The following is an 18,690-nucleotide window of genomic DNA, read 5'->3' on the forward strand; positions in this document are numbered from 1 at the left end:
TGGAGGAGATGGAAGAAGTGTGCAAGGACACTCATGATTCGTAAGCTAGAAATCAAGAGCGCGCGCGAGCTATTCTCTCTCTCTTTGGTTTTCGAGCTCCAGCACAAGAATATTTGACCCAAGTAAATATAATTTCATTGGGTTCGCATTGAGCCGAGCTGAGTTCAAGACTTTCAAAATGCCGATCTTGAGCTTGTTATAACCGAATTGAATCGATTCGAGCATGGATAGCAAACCGCGACTCTCGATCCGATTCCTTAGCTTCAATAGGAGTCGGTATATGTGTGTTGGAGAGCGACCAAATTTACGGAACTTCTCATAGGTAGAGAGGTTAACACTCTACATGCTGCCTGAAATTGAGAATGAACGAAATTTCGGGTTTCGACAAGGAATGGAGCAAACGGGAATACACAATTTGATGGAACACAAAACGGGGGAACGAAATTCCGCCATTGCTCTAGGCACCCAAAAGGGCAAAACTGAGTTACATGTATACAGTTCCTCAGATGTGAGATAAAACATCGGACAAAGCTTCGGACAGGAAAGAAAACTGGAGAATTAACATAAACCATGGTTCGATTTCGACTTCCAGTGACCTAAAAGCTACTTTCCATATGTACAAGTACAACCCCGTCGAGCATAAAAGTTGGAAAAACGACGGGCCAAAGGGGTAAGAAATGAAGAAAAATGGAAGATGACAAGTATCATGACTCCCACCCTTCCCAACAGGATACTTGTATCTCTGGCCGAAAGAAACGAGACATTTGGATCGTGTAATGAAACTCACAGACCTCTGAGAGATGGAAAACCTGGTGCCGAGAAACAGAAATCACCTTAAATATCGTAATCGATGTCTGTGATGTTCTGCGAGGCTGAGTGCTTAACGAGCTTCTCTTGCTCATTGTAAAGGTCGAGATTTTCGCAAGGGGCAGGGAAGATTGTTCCAATTACACGACCTTGGACAAATGCACACTGAAATATGTGCTTCTTCTTATACGTCAGCCCGACAGACATGTCCCGGAAAGTCACGTTTCTGACCGGGATTTCTTCACTTCCCTGGATGCGAACTGGCACACGAACTCCTTGGCCATGGACCCCGATGAAGCTTATGTGCTGAAGAGTGGGGAAGGCCTTTCGGTCATAGCCTTCATCAGGGTGCTCATTGTAGTCTGTCTTGATAACGATTCCAACCCGCACATTGTCAAATGTAACATTTCTGTAAGTTATATGTCGAACATAACCGCCCCTTCCCGGTGCAGTCTTGATCCGGACCGCACGCCTGGAATCCCACACGAGGAGGTTTTCCACGGTGACATTTGATACTCCACCAGACATCTCACTGCCTATGGATACGCCCGCGCTGTTACATAAAAAATATTATTAGTCATGCACTACATAATATGCTGACTCACGAACACTAACAAAGTGCCTAAGATAGCCTAAAAGGACAAATTCTGGCATTCTATCTGAAAACTGCTTCTTCAGATGCATACTACTTTGATATTACTGATAGACGCACAATCCAGCAAGATCCATTACAACTCTGCATTCTAAGTAGTGGTAAGCGAGAGTGGATTTTGCATGTTGTAAATAATAGCATATCATAATCCATTTAACTAAGTGAAAAAAGCATAGTTTGAAGAACATAGACATTCTTGAGATCCATCGTAGACATGAAGATTTGATGTTCTAAGAATAGACTAACTACCACTCAAGGTGATGAAATATGAGAATGTGGACAGCAAATCCAACTATGGAATTCCCAAGGATGTCGAGTCAAAATTTTTGGATGTCCTGTGCAGTGAAAATGAGCTACCTGACCATAGAGCGGACAACAAGGTTTCGGATGAGTATGTTTTTCGATGGTCGTCTGTAAGCAATTCCATACTGATCCCATCCACTCTTTATTGCAATCGCGTCGTCTCCAACACTTATATAACAATCCTCAATTACCATATCCTCGCATGAATCTACCATGTACAAAATAAATGTTAGCCTGTTATCCTGATGTACTTGATGAAAAGAACAGGACAAAAACAACCCTATAATAAAAAACTAAGCTTTCCTTGCTACCCGAATTGGGACATATATACAATTGTATGCACCGCGCTTGCTTCAGAAGCATCAAATAGATGAAAATATTGATGTAGAAAAGCTCCTCTACTAAGATTCATCTAACTGTTTGCCAAGACAACCGACCAGGGGGTGCCAAGTTAAAATCCTAGGAAATTGCACCGAGGTGCAATAATTAAGGGCACAACACATTAAGGTTTATATTGCCAAGCAATTTAGTTTACTTCAAATGAAACTGCAATTGGACAAGCATGATTTGACCGTCCGAAACTCCTGTGAAACTACCTCGCAGTGAAATGACTCCACCAGCAATTAATGTTACATCCCTGAAAATGAAATTCTCCGCAATAATCAATCGACGTCGGTAACTCAGCCCTGGCATCTTTAACCCAAAAAAAGTACAGAACAGAACAGGCACTGTCCACCAACTATTGAATAGCTCAGCAACGTCTCTTCAACTTGTGCCTTGGTACCTTCTGCCATGACTATGTTTGAAGAAGTCATTAAAAACTATAACTTCTCCAATTGCAGGAATATGACCTTTAACAACAACTACGGTTGATACCACTAACTGTGATTGGTTATACAAACCTCTTTACATCATTGCATTTGATACTAAACCAAGTGTTCTGTAAGACCTATTTGCTCAATGCCTTCCTTATGTCCCATATCACATTTTTCATTCGATCTTTCACCACCCTTTTTAACATGAATTTCCACCCTAAAATCACATCTTCTAATTGTCATACTAATGGCACACACCATCTCAAACGAACTTTCATCTCATCAACGATTGAGATACCCAATTTGCCTCTGACCTGTATTTTCTCGAGGACCCACACTCGTCTATACTCATTTTGTGCATGTAATAGTGTTTGACCACCCACCATTCCACGCCATGCATTGGCCTCAATGCTTGTCCTATGAAATTTCCCCTTAAACTTTAATGGCAAGGCATATGGCCTTTTATCCTAGAAAAATAATCTAACAGAAAAGAATAAACTTAATTTGCATTAAGGGATTTTCACATCAGTTACATCTTAAGACCACTCCACAGAGTTACAAGTGGGAGCAGCCCACCTCCAACTTTAGAGTTTTAGCTTTTGAGGAAATTACTTTTCACTGACTTTTACTAACTCCTTATCAGATGATTCATACGCACATGAGGAAAAACTAACCCTCCAAAATTTCTCCATTATCCCCAAAAGGAAAGAAAATGAAGCACTCCCACCCGACTAGACAGTCCTGAATATTTTAGACATGGCTTCTTCTGCTGCCAGGGTTAGCCTAAAAATGGTAACACTACTGCACTACCATCGGTAATTATACCAAAAGAATCAGAAGATATTCAGACCAAGAAGAAGTCAAGATATGCTAGGAAAGAAAAACAATAGACTCATAAGCCAATGGACAGATCAAGAGAGCTCAAAGAAAGAGGCTAGTAAAAAACAGACTCACCAGGATCTATTCCATCGGTGTTTGGGGCCTCAAATATGGGAGCCAATATAGTGACATTCTTAATCGTCACATTTTTGCAATCATATGGATGAAGTGTCCAAAAAGGAGAATCCCGCAAAGTAATATTATAGATAACTATGTCACTTGACCACATGATCTGAACTAGTGGGCCCCTAGTGTGGTTAAGAAGCTTTTGGCGGTACTTCTTCCACCATGATTGGCCCTGTCCATTTATGGTGCCATTATGTCCTGTTTATCAGGAAAAAAAAAATCAGAAAGGCAGTAAGACATGAGTTCTTAAATAAAGACAGCTAAAAATTCTTCAGATCTAATATTGCTCAAATAGATTCAAATTGAGAATTTATCAATCTAGTAACCAAGCCATGTTACTGATTCATTAGCTACTGATTCGTCAGCTTGAAGCACTTGAATTAATGACTCACATTGGTTGAAATTGTAGGCACATGATCGTGCTCTCAACCTTTCTATCTGAGAAGATTTGCTCTACTTTTACGAGTCATTGATTCGTTTCAATGACGATACAATGATGAGAACTGTTAAGCAACTATCCATACAAGGAGAAACACCAACCTGTTATAACAATATCCTTGAGGTTTTGACCATGAATCAAACTTCCATATCGAGGTCCAGGATGCTCTCTACCATAACCGTAAGAAGGCAGTGGAGGCATCAATGGCCAGTACTTCTGATCCTGTAAGTAGCCAAAAAGGAAGATATACAAGAAAGTTTGATTAAATTTAGCAGATCTAGGAACAGTAGAGAAAAACTCAACCAGTAGTGATGATCTTCTTGCAACACATACTCTTTTGTCTTCTAGATTAAAAAGCATCCTATAAGGAACAAACCCCCCGTCCAAAAGCACCCCGAATATAGGCAAGTAATTTGATACTTCCGCCTGTCCTATATCCAGAATGCAGAAATACATGCGGATACCGAGGATACACAGCCAAAATAGTGTTAGCCACGATAAGGCACACATGGACTGCACTCATTAGCCTATTAAATATCTTTGAAAAACGAATGAGAACTAAGACCATCTATAGAACCATCACAATTGTTCCCTGCTTTTAATGAACATAAAGGTTGTGGCGACATGTTGATCAATGACACAAGGAGTAGTTTGTACAGTACTGCCAAAACATTCAAGCATCACTAATCCAAGCTGATCTCTACATCATCATACCATTCTAGAAACATGCTTCTGTACTTTTTTGGTAAACTCAGTTCATAAGAGGCTTGATCTGTCGATCGATCTCGAGATCAATACAAACTCCTACAGCATTCGCAGAGATCCAGAAATAAGTAGCCTTTGTTGTTTTGGACAAACAAATTCCACCTAAAGGCAATAGCACATGTCACCTACACTTTGAAACCATCCTGCTCGTTTCCCTATAGAACCTACAGTCCTCCTCCTGATAATCCCATTCTTTTCTCAACAACATCCTCGCGCTCTACTCTTGTTGAAATAGCCAATCCAAACCAAACAGAAAAGAACTAACCTTAAACCTTAAACTAGTTTCATGCTCGCCAGAATTAGTCAACCGAAGCTACTTGGGAAACAGAGCATCAACTGTTCGCAAAATTTCAATAAAACAGGCGCCGAGCCAAAACAATCACCAACCTCAATGCCGAGTATAACCGCTCCTTCAGCGAGGAACAACGTCATGTGGCTCGTCAGATTAAACGGCGCCGTCAGCCACTGTCCAGCAGGCACATTGAGCTGGCCGCCGCCTCTCTTCCCCAGCTTCGCGATCGCCGCGACCGCCCTCTCGAACGCCGCCGTGTTCACCGTCACCCCGTCCCCCACCCCACCGAAGTCCGTCAGGTTGAACGCCGCCGGCCGGAGCCTCGGCACCGCCGCCCCCCGCCCCCCCGCCGCCTCCTCCCCACCACCCGGCGACCGCCACCGGAGTATCGAGAGCCCCCCGGGGCCGACGGCGCTGCTCTGCCAGAGGAGCACGGACGCGAGGGCGGCGATCCACACCACGGAGAGGAGCGTCTTGTGGGAGGACACGAAGGCCGGTATCCAGCGCCGGAGATCGAGCCTGTGGTGGCCGAATCTGGCGAGGCCTAGGGTTTCCACCATGGCTAGTGACGGAGGAGCGGGAATCCGGTCGATCGCCGCGCCGGCAACTCAATTCAAACGCCCGATGCGAAGCGCGAGAGGGAGCTCCGGCATGGGGGGAGGATGGGCTTGGCGGAAATGGCTGATGGTGGGGGAGATGTTGTTGAAGTGTTTGTGGTTTCGGTTGATCAATCACGGTCAGGTGGATTTGTTGCTGCTGTTTTGATTTTCAGAGGTAAGAAGAAGATGAAGATGGAGTGGATTCGAAGCGAAGACTCTGTGTTCTTCTAAAGAAGAAGAAGATGTGCTTTGATTCAACAGCCTAAATGATCGTTAAACATGTTATCACTTTCGTAATTTTTTTTTATTTTAAATTAATTTTTTGACCATTAAAGACTCCAAATTGTAGAGTTGGATGACACAGGTATACCGATTTATGAATTTTCGTGATATTAATCTAATTTAACAGAAACTAGTGGATGATAGATTTATTACATGTGTACCAGTTTAGGATTTTTTATGGTCAAAAAATTAGCTTAGGATAAATTGGTCACATTTGTGATAAAAAATTTAGTCTGGGGTAATTTTATCATATATATAGCGGTTTGGAATATTTCGTGGTGTTAATCCTTTTTATTTAATTAGACTTAAAATACGAATTCGAGAGGATTTAGTAAATTTCAACTTGACGAAATATTATAGTGATTTAGATCTAATTTATATTATAAACGAGATGCATTATTCATGTATACGGAGCGGAAATTGTCGAAAGTCGTCGAGTCGAAGCCGCGTGCTGATAAACTGAGAACCATCGTGCGACGTTGCGGATGCTTCCTATTCGATGGCCTTTACCTGTCGTTACCACTTTAGTGACATCAAGATCCCGGGTTTGGACATATACTATGATTATAGTCTAATTAAAGAACTAGACTTGTGGATTTGCTGGTTCGGTTTTTGTGTCGACCCAGCATTTACTAGGGGCAGCTTAGAACCGGTGGAGAAGATCAGGTTAGATGCTTCGTGGTATAATTAACAAACGTGGTCGAAAGTGGCACGAGGAGGTCATGTAATGGGAATCTTTTCATGTTAGGTAGGAGCAGATGCGCGGTCGAAAAACCGACCGGCCTCTTTAGAAGTCCGATGATCCGGTTTTTTCCCGGGAATATACGCGGTGAGGAGACGGAGTTTTCCTTATATGGGGTAGAAACGGGGCCGTCGAAACTGGACCGAACCGAATTTATTACCCGTAATGTGTGTGGCAACTGGCTCTTTTTTTTTTTTTTGCTTTTTCCTCCCTTCATTTTTGGTGTGATGTCTTTTGGGACAATACCGATTGAGGAAGTCATTTTAAATTTGTAACTGTCGTCGTTGATGATGTCTCTCTCTCTCGTACCGATGCGAAGTAAGTGCAGGACAAGAGAGTTTGGTGAACAGGTGAGGGGTTACGATCATTGGGGGGTCATCGAAGCAGCTGTGGATCGGCCATATCTACCTAAACCAAAGACAGAGACGTGTTCTCTTCTGTTCGAATTTGATGAATTCTGCAAGAGAGAGATGTCCTGTTGATTTCGGTTGAAGCTTTACCTTCGGATGTACCGTGCCAACTACTCTATGCACACCAAATCCTGTTGGGCGTTCTAAGTACAACAGAACATCGATCGGGGTCGGGCCCCGGACTCGACGGGTTAGAAAAATGTCCAGGCCCCTCTTGGATGATGGGCAGGCGGCGAGCCCTGGCGGCTAGGGGTGCGCGTAGATCGACATTCGTCTGTGCGCCTGCTATTACGAACGAAATGATTTTTTTTTGATTCTTGCGGAAACAATTTACGGGTATTTGAAGGCGTTTGATAAAGCTGTCAAAATTTCTATTCCTAGAGTAGAAAAGAATAGAAATGCGTTTAGTAACTACACAAAATTTACGTTCCCAAATAATATTTTAATAATATTTTGAATTGTTTAAAATTTTTTTTTCTACTTTCTTCTTTGGCCATGGCCGGTCGCCGCGCGGCCAGCGGCCGGCCTGACCCGGGCCGGCGAGGGCGTCACGGACCTCGCCGGCGCCGCGGCGAGGCGAGGTCGCCCTCGCCGCGAGGGCGAGGCTGGACCCTCGCCGCCGGGCGAGGCGGCCTCGCCCGAGACGGCGAGGCTCGGCTCGCCCAGATCTGGCGAGGCCGAGCCTCGCCGTCGCGACCTCACGGCGAGGCTCGGCCTCGCTCGATCCGGGCGAGGCCGCCTCGCCCGGGCGGCGAGGGTCCGGCCCTCGCCCTCGCCGGCGAGGGCGACCCTCACCTCCGCCGGCGGCCGGCGAGGGCCGTGACGCCCTCGCGGCCCCTGGGCCGTGGCCGGCCGCCGGCGACCGGCGACCGGCGGCCGGCTCAGCCAAGGAAGAACAAAAATAAGAAAAGAAAAAAAAGAAAAAAAACTGATTCTCAAAATTGTGCCGAGAAACAAGAAGCAACTTTTTTTTACTTCTTGTTTCTCTTCCAAAACTGTTTCTCGGCACAAATTTTTGCAAAAATGTGCCGAGGAACAAAAAGTTTACCAAACGCATTTCTGTTCCCAAACTATTTCTGGGAACAAAAGAACAGAAATTTTTACTATTTGGCACGTTACCAAACGGGGCCTAGGTCTATTTTCGAAGGTCATGTCGGGGGCACAACATTTGTATCTGTACAAATAGCAACTGCGTGAACGGTTGCTTGAGCTAGAGTGCAATCTTTCCACAAAATTTTCGGATTACCGGATTGCATGAATATTCATTTCGAATACCGAACCAAATTTACAATGCTACGGATGATGAAAGACACATACAAGTTGTTGTAGTCATCGTCATCGTCATCTTTTTTTTTTTTAATCGGCGATGGAGCGCGTCGGTATATACCGAGGAATCGATTTTGTGGTTGGATGTTCATCACGATCGGGAAAACAACAGATCTTCCCTCCGCAAGAAATGGATCAAAAGAGATAGCGAGAATCACCTACAATTACGGATCTTTTGCCCCTTCGATCTGGTTTGCTGTCCGTTGACTTTTTATAGACACTGAAACGAGGAAAGTCAAGAGGGCCGATCCTTCAACCCAGGGAAGAACACGCGACGACGGGCGACCGCAGATCGTCAAACGATGCCGAGGATTGACATACACATGGAGAATTCTATGATACCGTAGATTTGAAGTATAATGTTTGATGCGTCGTAATTGAATACAAGGACGTCATGACACGTCGCGAAATTTATATACGGTACTACAGTAAATCGTTGTAACCAAGTGCAAGATAGTCGCAAACAAAGCAGGGTTACGATACGTTAGTGTACCCTTAGATATTCCGATCCAGACATATTACACGACCCTATAAGATACAATAGAATGAATGGCACGATAATCGCAATGTTTGGTTAGATATGTATGTTTATGTTTCTCCACTAGCAGTTTTAACTGGAATAAGATCGAAACTGAGGACGATGACAAAATCTCGAGGCTGTCGAAGTTAAGCTTGTAGTGCCAAAAGCCCTAGAATTGTCCAAATTCTCTACCATAGGAGACACAAGATATACGTGGAAATCCAAGACGGGAAAAACTACGGGGAGAAAGAGGAGTTTCACTATCTTCAACAACCGGTACACGAGTGCAATCTAAAAGGTCAAAAACTACTTGGCGAGCTACAAAATTTAAAGATCAAACAAGAAGATAGGAAGAACAAAAAAGGGGAGGATGTGGAGCTTAGGGTAAGAGATGTGTTGTGTAACACATCCTTTTTGGAGTTCAATTTCAAAATCCTAAGAATAAATATGCATAATCTAAAATGCCTCGTCATCTATTCGAAAGTCAAGTCTCAACGAAAGCAGTGAAAAGAAACCTTCAAATCATCTCCAGATGGACCCTCCCAAAAAAATCCATGTGTGCAGCTGAAAGAATCGCTAAATCCGATCTTGATGTAGTCCATGAACTTAGGAGGGTGGTCTGTATTGTGCACGTATGTACAGCTTTGTGTATTATCAACAAAGGAATATGACGTTAATGGTCCCTGAATTTTGGCCCGATTTTAATGTAGTTCGCGAACTTTTAATTTATTCAATACGATCCTTAAACTTTGATCCAATGTGCAATACGGTTCCTAAATTTTTAATTTATTCAATGTGATCCCTAGACTTTCGGTACGTATTCAACTTAGTCCCTGCACGTTATGAAAATGTTCAATGTTGCCCCTGAACAATGAACATTAACCATTTTTATATATTTCAGGGACTAAATTGAACATGAATTTATTAAAAGTTTATGGTCCACATTAAACATTGGGATAGAATCCATAAACTACGTAGAACAAATTAAAAATTCAAATATAGTATTATACGTTAAATTAAAATTTAAGGACTATTCATTTCGTTATCCTTTCAGAACCAACCTGGCTGTGGGTTATACTGCGGACTCCCTCCTTTGTTTCGAGTCCTGAAACCTAGTGAACTCTGCCACGTTAATGGAGGCTCTTGTCCTGGTTGACCTGGTCAAAGCCAAAAACCTATGATCTCTCGCTTCTCGCCTTCAATTCCATTTCCCTCCATTTTACCGCACAGAGGGGCCTCTCTCTCTCTCTCTCTCTCTCTCTCTATACTTAGAATGTCTCATGAAAATTTGCCAGCTCCATCGCGAGCCCTCCAAGCCACACCAACATGACAGACTCTTCCAATGCCAAATTAGAGAAAACTCCCCCGAGCAGCAGCCCCGCCGAACCCTCCCGCACCCGGCCCGCAGCGGCTCGTTTCTACCCGGCGGAGGACGACGACCGCCACCTCCCCCGCCCCGCTCGGCGATGGCCGCCGCTGTTCGCCGCCGTGTCCTGCTGTCCTCCCTCCTCGTCCTCGCCACGGCCTCCCTGTCCGGTTGCGTCACCGAGGATGAGGCCCTCCTCAAGCTCAAGAGGTCGATAACCGACAATGGGGCGTTGGACTCTTGGGTCCCTAGCACGCCTCCTTGTAAAGGGTGGGTCGGCGTGATCTGTTTCAACGGAATCATCACGGGCCTCCACCTCTCCGACAGGGGGCTCACTGGAAAGGTCGACGTCGAGTCCCTAGAGACGATCAATGGCCTCAGGACCATCAGCCTCGTGAACAACTCCTTCTCGGGCCCGATCCCCGAGTTCAGCCGCCTTGGCGCCCTCAAGTCGCTCCTGCTGGTGGGCAACGAGTTCTCGGGGGAGATACCGAAGGATTTCTTCGTGCACATGTTGTCGTTGAAGAAGGTCTGGCTCTCGAACAACAACTTCTCGGGCGAGATCCCCGAGTCCCTGGCACAGCTTCCCAACCTCAAGGAGCTCCACCTGGAAGGGAATCAGTTCTCAGGACACGTCCCGGCGATCAAAAATGAGAAGCTCACTTCGCTGGACCTGTCGCATAACAAGTTGGAAGGCCCAATCCCAGCAAGTTTGGTGAGATTCGGGGTGAGTTCTTTCAGGGGGAATGAGGGCCTTTGCGGGAAGCCTCTGGACAGGATATGCTCGGACCCGCAGAAACCCACCGCCGTGGTTGTGGACGAATCGATGCGGTCGAGCCCCACCGAGCATAAGAGCATAGACTCCTGGGTGATCTTTGGGACGGTGGGCGCATTGCTGGTTGTCGGAATGTTATTCTCTTACATATATTCTACCCGGCACAGAGACAATGACTTCAGCGTCCTGGGAAAAGAGGTCGTCCACGAGGCGGTTGAAGTGCACGTGTCGAGTTCGAAACATAGCCGGGCGGCGTCGAGCAAGAAAGGCAGTGTCTCGAAGAGAGGGTCGCAGAAGGGCAAGGACATGGGGGACCTAGTGCTGGTCAACGAGGACAAGGGCCCGTTTGGGCTGTCAGATTTGATGAAGGCGGCTGCGGAGGTACTAGGAAATGGCGGCTTGGGTTCGGCCTATAAGGCTGTCATGTCCAATGGCTTATCGGTCGTGGTGAAGAGGATGAGAGAGATGAATAGGTTAGGGAAGGAGGGATTTGATGCTGAGATGAGGCGGTTCGGGAGGATACGACACAAGAACATCTTGACGCCGTTGGCTTATCATTACCGGAGAGAGGAGAAGCTTTTGGTTTCAGAATATGTCCCCAAAGGCAGCTTGTTGTACGTCTTACACGGTAGGAGGTCGTTGCTGATTGTCAGTAGCTCATCTCATTAACTCGATGTCTTCAGCATGTTAAATTTTTCAGAAAGAAGCGAAAAAGACTGCGTGGCGTTCGCCTTGATTTGATACCAAACATGACAATCCTCAAAGTCGTTCGTAATCTTAGCCTATGCCAACAATAATGACACAGAAGCTAACAATTGATGTATTCTGATATGTTTCTTCGATATTGCCTATGCTGCTCTTATATGCGTACATATCTCTGATCAGTAACAGCATTCTTTTCAGGTGATCGCGGTATTTGTCATGCCGAGCTCAATTGGCCTACCCGTTTGAAAATCATACACGGAATTGCTTGTGGGTTAGGCTTCCTTCAATCAGAGTTTGCATCGTGTGATCTACCCCACGGGAATCTCAAGTCGAGCAATGTTCTTTTAGATGCGGATTACGAGCCATTGCTCAGTGACTACGCGTTCCATCCTCTAATAAACTCTCCTCAAGCTGTGCAGGCGATGTTCGCCTACAAAGCCCCAGAGTCCCTACAAAACCAGCAAGTCTCCCTGAAATGCGATGTCTACTGTCTTGGGATCATCATTCTCGAAATATTGACAGGAAAGTTCCCTTCTCAATACCTCAGCAACGGAAAGGGCGGGACGGACGTTGTGCAATGGGTGCATTCTGCAATTTCCCAAAAAAGAGAAGAGGAAGTGATTGATCCGGAGATACTGAGCTCCACGAATGCCAAGCCTCAGATGTTGCAGCTACTCCATATTGGAGCTTCTTGCACCGAGAGCAATCCCGAGCACCGAATCGACCTGAGGGAAGCGATTAGGAACATAGAAGAGGTAAAAGGTTGAGGCGTACGCTTTTGTCCCAGCCCGAAAGGAGGTATCTCTAGGCGACAACATAGGATAGTTCGTATTAGCATCGCAACCTTTTATCATCATTTTTGGGGATCGCAAAAAATGAAACGGTGAGCTCTCTTAGCAACGGTTTGATCAGCATTTTGAAATCTCTCGGCACTTGAGGTTGATGAACTCAGGCGCTTCGGCGTGTATTTCTTAGGTACCATTCGCATTGACTTACCAATAGCACAATGAAAAAAGAAATGCAGGCACTAAGCTAGGCTGAGGACCTCAGGCACGGTTTTGGCTTTTGAAAAGAGGTCAATGTCCTCCTCATTCAAGTTGTCTAATGTCTATCTTGTCCATCAAGATCAAGTTGTTTGGTGTCCGTTTTGGTCTGGGTTCGGGGACGGAACTTTGTTAACAGTTTCAATCTAATTTTCCCGGCTAATTCTTATGGCTGGTGGATTGATGTTGAGCATTTAATCTGGAGATTGAAGTTATGTACAGGCCCTTAATTCCAAGTATATGAACAGCAGTTCGGAGACGATAGCTGCTACTGTTTTCATTTGTACAGTTCATTGATCTTTTTTTTTGTTGCTTTGGCCGAGTGGGAGAGTTTCGTGTTTATGGTAAGAAGAATGATGTTCGCAGCACCGTAATACTCCATTCAAACATCTTCAGTTTTTAACTGCTATTTACCATATTGTTCAGACTTGCACAAACTATGTCTCCAATATATAATATCTTCTTGTCCCGGATAATGGAGGATATACTTTATCATGTAACTGGCCGGTCTTGATACGACGAATCGTTTTTCGAAACTCCCATGCTCTCTCGTGAAAATGCTCGATTTTCATTGTCTTGATTCTCAACATTCATTGAGCAAGCTCTTATGTTGTGGAAATGAATGTCCGCAAGCACCTAGAATAGGCCATGCACAGAACGAGTTCATACAGGACATACAAGCTGTTGGGGACCAACAGAGTCCAAGAAATGAAGAGAATCTCCGTTCTCTTCCTAAGATCAGGAACCCTATTCAATCACTCTGTAAACGGATACCGTTCATACCACTTGACTCTACAATCTTTAATCTGGACCTGAGCGCTGATCCTCAGGTGCTAACTAATAGACAGCACGGGGAAACAACGACAGCAAGCTTCAAACATATATATAGCTTCTAATTAGAATCATACACGTAACAAAAATAGCAAAAACTGAGAAACACAAGATAAATGCATGTGTACCTCATTGGAAACGATGAAAGTTAAATTTAAGGGGAACCAAAAAAGGAACAAACAAAAGAACTAATACCTGGCTGTCACGAGGTTTGTTCGCAATTTCCGCCACCCTCTCCTCTAGAACTTAGAAGGGCAGTACCATGTACTCAACAATGAGCGACCGAGCGAGAGCATGTAGAGGAAGAGACCAATTGCTCTATGGAGTCCACTACTAAGTCGATTCATGGAGGAATCCCTCTTGTCCGCGAGCCAAATGAAAGGAGAGGCTAACCACGGAGAGGGGGACTGAGAAGCTCGTTGGCACTGGCTTCGTGGTGTAGAGAACGAACCTAATATGGAGGGAGCGACTAAGCGTTCAAGCGTTCTCTCTCTTTGAACGCGAATTAACCTCTCTCAATATTCAGAGCAAGGAACGTCAACGCTTTTGTTGAGATTTTCCACTTCAGCTTCTGCGTGGGATTTTGTGCTAACGTGTACTAGCCATGTCAAAAGACTTAATGATGATTTTTGATGGAGAGTTAACGGGGCATATTCAAGACTGGAGTGAAATTTAGACTAAAAAAAATTTGGGATAAATTTGGGACTAAACTTAAAATTTGAGATTTTTTAGAGAATTAGGCCAATTTTAGGATTTATGTCTTATCCTTAAAACATATATTTTTAGATTATTGGATGAAAAGTGAGGTTTATTTATTTTATTTTCGTAAGCAATTTACACGTGTGAACAATTTTACCGAGTCTGTCGCGGAAACTACCGGTGGCCGTTGCTCCCGACACGTGTCACCCGATTAAGCCATCCACGTGTCAGAGAAAATGGGGGTTCGATCGTTTCAATAATAGGACCGAGAGGGGGTGGGGCGGAAAAATGAAAAACGGAGAGCACTCGTTGAAGTGATGTACCGAGTGGCGGCGGCGGCGAAGGCGGCGGCGCTCCTCCGCGGGGCGGGGGACGCCGCCATCCACCGCAACGCGCGCGTCCTATCGCCTCTCCCTCAGGCCGGCGTCGGCGGCCCTCGCTTCTCCACCTCCGTGGACGGCCGCCAATCGCCGCCGGGTCCGAGCCCTAACGAACACCAGAGCCATCCGCACGCGAGTCCGGAAACTCCGTATTACGTGGATTCCACCGGATCATCGTCGGCAGCGGCGGCAGCGGCATCCGCATCTGCGTCCGCATCGTCGTCTTCGAGTGGGCCCGCATTGTCGGCTGCCGAGGAAGCTCGGCGCCGCCAGAGGAGTAGTCCCTTGGCGGATTATCAGGAGCAGCAACGTCGCGTGCTTCGGGCCTCTCTCCGACACGTGGTCAGCTGATTCACCGCTCTTTTCGTTTCCTCTATCGGTATTTTTTGTTGAATCGCACGCTTGCGCCTGTGCGCAGAGTAATTTTTGCTTTGGTCCCGGTGATTAGCAACGTCAAAGGATGTTTCTTGCTTTCTCAACGTGGGTAATGTTCGATTCAATTGTGTGACGCATATGAAACTTGAAGGTGCGGTATGACTACAGGTTGTCTACTGTCACTGATGGTAGTATAGCAGCACCAAGCTGAAAGAGGCGCCTTTTGCATCTTTTGTCTTGAATTAGCGTGAAACTTATAGCTTATACTTTTTCGTATTGGATTTTCTATTATCATTCAGACATCCATTGGGGTGCCAATGCTCCGAATTTTGTGTAGTTTGTCAAATTTGTTGTAATTGTTTCTGGTTTATGTTCCTGCAGAAAACGTTGGGATGGTCTGAAGCAGCCATGATTGCTGGGGCGAGGGATGTTGGTCTGTCGCCTTCAATAGTTGGATCTTTCCCAAGAAAAGGAGCTGCATTGGTCGAGGTATTGTGATTTCATCAATTTCATGAGTGGTTCTTTGCTATTCATTTGACCTTGAATATAGAATAACCCTGTTGGGTCATATTGTTAGCATAGTGCAGGCCTAGCACTAGTAGTGAACTTGCTATGCCAATATATGTGATGCCGCATTGTTTTTGGTAACACCTCCCTGCTGTTCTTTTTTGGAAAGTGGTTGATCACATAATTCGTGTCAATTATGGGGGCAATCAGAAGTCAAAATGCACTTTTGTTTGCATATGCCAGGACAAGAAGAAAATGTAGGGAAATGAAAGTTCTACATGGGTTGTAGGTGTTTGATATTATTCATTTTTAGCCTTCTATTAGTTCTTTTTTGCTAAACATTTGCTTATGGTGGACTACCGGGTTTGTGTACTAGTTACTCATGAGATTTTTCCTTTTGTGAATAAACCAGTCTTTTTCACGAATGATCACAAAGGACCTATTATCATATGCACGTTCAAATATAGTGTGCTTAGTAGTAGTAGGATGTGTAGGTTTTCTGTCTATAACAAAGCAATTGATGCTAATTTGCCTGGTTTTGCCTTGCTAGTATTTCATGGATGATTGCTTGCAAAGGCTTATCGACACGATCGACTCTGGAGATGAATTAAATGGGTTGATACCTAGTGAGAGGATTTTGAGAGTCATTAGGATTCGCCTAGAAATGCAAGTTCCTTATATATCAAAATGGGCTGAAGCTCTTGCCATTCAGGTAATATTATATTGTCTTTCTTTTTACCTATGGTGATAAAGTTGCATTTTTTAACCACAATCTCGAGCATTTTCTAACAGGCACAACTGTTAAATGTCCCAACTAGTCTTAAGCAGCGGGCAATGTTGGTAGATGAGATATGCCACGCTGCTGGGGATGAATCCTCTGATATTGATTGGTATGTAAAGCGCACTGTTGTTGGAGGAATATATTCAACTTCCGAGGTGTATATGCTGACTGATAGCTCCCCAGGTCAGTATAGAATTCCCCTACTTAAATAGCCGCTCTTATTATCTTAATTTATTTGTGGAACATACATCTGTGGTCCTTATTTCATATCTAACAAGTTAGTCAATGCATGAATAGAGGAAACTTATGAATATTTGTATCTGCGATAATTAGTGTGAGCAACTGGTCAGATTTAGCTCTAGTTATGTAAAACCTGGAAGATTGCTGTGGATAGTCCATAATCACTGGGCCCTAATTTTGCTCATGACTTCATTGAAGAAATGCACTGACTTTCTGATGCATGCCTTTGTTCATAACGGATGATGTTTAACACACAGAGTGATTATTCTGTTCCATGTGGAAATCCTAATTAACACTTTCTTTTTTGGGGCAGAGTTTCGCGATACATGGGCATTTGTGGACAATCGAGTGAAAGATGCTTTTGACTTGAAAAAATCCTTCCAAGAGGTAATACTCCGGGACTCTAAAAAATGTCCACCATTTTCGACCTCTTGTCGCAATTATTGCCCTATGGTATATTCTTCTAGTCTTTCAATTCGCGGACAATAAAAGACTCTGACGGAGACGGTGACATTGTCAGGTGACGCATTTGGCAGAAGTTGTCGGCGCGGGAGTGGGAAGCTCCTTGCAAGGATTTGTTAGGGGAGTTATGCAGAGATGAGATTCTGTGCATCACGGCTTGAACAAATTCCTTCTGATGCTGAAAGCCCCAAGAACTAGTGGTTGGCCTGGTCTGTATCGTCCGCGCATCGATCTCCTTGCGGTCATGTTCACCACACTTCAGCATGGAAGTCATTTTAGGAGAACATATATATATATGGAGTCTTTTGACTGCTCAATTTAGTTCTTTTTGTGCTTTGCTAGTCCACCCTTTTCCTTCTCTTTGCTAATAGTCGCAATGACAGCTTTCTTGTTTCGTCGAGTAGGGGAAATTACAGCCTTGTTGGACATTGATGCATAAATAAGGGCACTTGTGGGCAATGATTTAGATTCATTGGTAAGAGGAGACAGAACAATGCCTTTTGATATACATTGTCACCCCCGATTCCTACAAGTTTAACTATTCTATCTTTTGGGTTAAAACCAAAGTGCAGGAGCTTGTTGGTAGTGCCTTTTGCCTTATAGAAAATATAACTCAAAGAAACTATCGTGTAGTTGTTGCTTCTGCACGATGTTGAATTTTGTATTCTAAGGTTTGGCAATCACTCAATCTTAAAATATGATATCAACGCGCGTAAATTTCCCACATAACAACAATCAGGTAAACTTATTTTAAATAAAAGTTCAAGACAAGATTGCACCAATTGGAAAAAAAGGGAATATATATATATATATATAGTAAATTTTAAATGAATACTTATACTTCGGTAACACCAATTGACAAGGAGCTCTAATTAATTTTTGATGTTCATTAAGGAAGATGATGTCAATTTTCAATGTAGGATAGTAAATATCATTTCAATCATCCAAAATAAAAAGAAGAGGATGATATGAAGTCCTTGATTTTCATATTTCGTGATAGAAAAAATTCTCCTCAAACAGTAAAGTTCAATTTTGTTTTTCTCAAGCATAATTAAATTTAGAGAGATCATATTTTTTGCATGTCTTAACCTCTATTAGCCTCTCCAATACATTTTACATAATTCAATAGTCAACTTTACTCTCTTTCGTCATTCCTCTGATTATCAAAGTTAAAAATGACAAAGGTAACATTAGAAAAGATCAAATGCACGTACCCTCTTTAGAAAATTCAAGATTAAGCGAAGCTGGAGTTTTTTTTTTCTTTAGCAACCTGATTTTTTTTTATATTTCGAATAATAAAAGTGGACCGGTTACATAATAGATAAAGAAAGAATTAGAAAAAGTAATTAGATTAGCGTAAAATTCAACTACAATAAGCTCACGCAAATTACAAGTGCACGCACTGTGCTCGCTCAGTAGATGTCTCACGAGTTTTTTCCCTCTTTCCATGACATTCGTTACACATGGCGAGCGTTAGCGATATTAGAATTCTAAATTTATTTTCTTTGATCGTGCATATCACTAATTGATTATATTTAATATTATATTAATTTTATTACTTTAAATAAT

The 18,690-nt window shown here is 43.8% G+C and overlaps 3 protein-coding genes across 4 annotated transcripts; 2 read left to right on the forward strand and 1 right to left on the reverse strand.

The window, feature by feature from the left end:
• Window positions 1-472: 472 nt before the first annotated feature.
• LOC115671034 (probable polygalacturonase) lies at window positions 473-5,914 on the reverse strand. Its single transcript, XM_030592483.2, has 5 exons — window positions 5,174-5,914; window positions 4,123-4,243; window positions 3,532-3,780; window positions 1,817-1,970; window positions 473-1,360 (listed from the first exon to the last, which is right to left on the reverse strand). The coding sequence occupies exons 1-5, from the start codon at window positions 5,636-5,638 to the stop codon at window positions 835-837; spliced, it is 1,515 nt and encodes a 504-aa protein (XP_030448343.1). The 5' UTR covers window positions 5,639-5,914; the 3' UTR covers window positions 473-834.
• A 4,261-nt stretch (window positions 5,915-10,175) lies between these two features.
• On the forward strand, window positions 10,176-13,123 carry LOC115671033 (pollen receptor-like kinase 3). 2 transcript variants are annotated; one of them, XR_008818722.1, is made up of 3 exons: window positions 10,176-11,726; window positions 12,002-12,686; window positions 12,779-13,123. XR_008818722.1 is itself a non-coding variant. In XM_030592482.2 (2 exons), the coding sequence occupies exons 1-2, from the start codon at window positions 10,238-10,240 to the stop codon at window positions 12,568-12,570; spliced, it is 2,058 nt and encodes a 685-aa protein (XP_030448342.1). In that variant the 5' UTR covers window positions 10,176-10,237; the 3' UTR covers window positions 12,571-13,123. The 2 variants fall into 2 exon arrangements, 1 of the variants encoding a protein (XP_030448342.1); XM_030592482.2 differs by having other exon boundaries at window positions 12,002-13,123.
• Window positions 13,124-14,664: 1,541 nt separating this feature from the next.
• LOC115671161 (uncharacterized) lies at window positions 14,665-17,653 on the forward strand. Its single transcript, XM_030592631.2, has 6 exons — window positions 14,665-15,098; window positions 15,513-15,620; window positions 16,189-16,350; window positions 16,431-16,602; window positions 16,973-17,046; window positions 17,180-17,653. Exons 1-6 carry the CDS (start codon window positions 14,694-14,696, stop codon window positions 17,258-17,260), a joined length of 1,002 nt encoding a protein of 333 aa, XP_030448491.1. The 5' UTR covers window positions 14,665-14,693; the 3' UTR covers window positions 17,261-17,653.
• The last annotated feature ends 1,037 nt before the right edge of the window (window positions 17,654-18,690 follow it).

Source organism: Syzygium oleosum, unplaced genomic scaffold (assembly GCF_021117445.2).
Source record: "Syzygium oleosum isolate NSW1041296 unplaced genomic scaffold, Sole_v2.1 Sole_v2.21, whole genome shotgun sequence".
Taxonomy (NCBI): domain Eukaryota; kingdom Viridiplantae; phylum Streptophyta; class Magnoliopsida; order Myrtales; family Myrtaceae; genus Syzygium; species Syzygium oleosum.

What these genes read in the sequence shown, in the direction of transcription:
- LOC115671034 (XM_030592483.2), bottom strand. Translation starts at nt 5,638, where the DNA reads ATGGTGGAAACCCTAGGCCTCGCCAGATTCGGCCACCACAGGCTCGAT. An exon ending in CGGTTATACTCGGCATTGAG is followed by an intron (nt 4,244 to 5,173) that starts GTTGGTGATTGT and finishes GGCTACTTACAG; the next exon opens with GATCAGAAGTACTGGCCATT. An exon ending in CACCGATGGAATAGATCCTG is followed by an intron (nt 1,971 to 3,531) that starts GTGAGTCTGTTT and finishes TGTACATGGTAG; the next exon opens with ATTCATGCGAGGATATGGTA.
- LOC115671161 (XM_030592631.2), top strand. Translation starts at nt 14,694, where the DNA reads ATGTACCGAGTGGCGGCGGCGGCGAAGGCGGCGGCGCTCCTCCGCGGG. An exon ending in GGGCCTCTCTCCGACACGTG is followed by an intron (nt 15,099 to 15,512) that starts GTCAGCTGATTC and finishes ATGTTCCTGCAG; the next exon opens with AAAACGTTGGGATGGTCTGA. An exon ending in CTGAAGCTCTTGCCATTCAG is followed by an intron (nt 16,351 to 16,430) that starts GTAATATTATAT and finishes ATTTTCTAACAG; the next exon opens with GCACAACTGTTAAATGTCCC.
- LOC115671033 (XM_030592482.2), top strand. Translation starts at nt 10,238, where the DNA reads ATGAAAATTTGCCAGCTCCATCGCGAGCCCTCCAAGCCACACCAACAT. An exon ending in CTTGTTGTACGTCTTACACG is followed by an intron (nt 11,727 to 12,001) that starts GTAGGAGGTCGT and finishes CATTCTTTTCAG; the next exon opens with GTGATCGCGGTATTTGTCAT.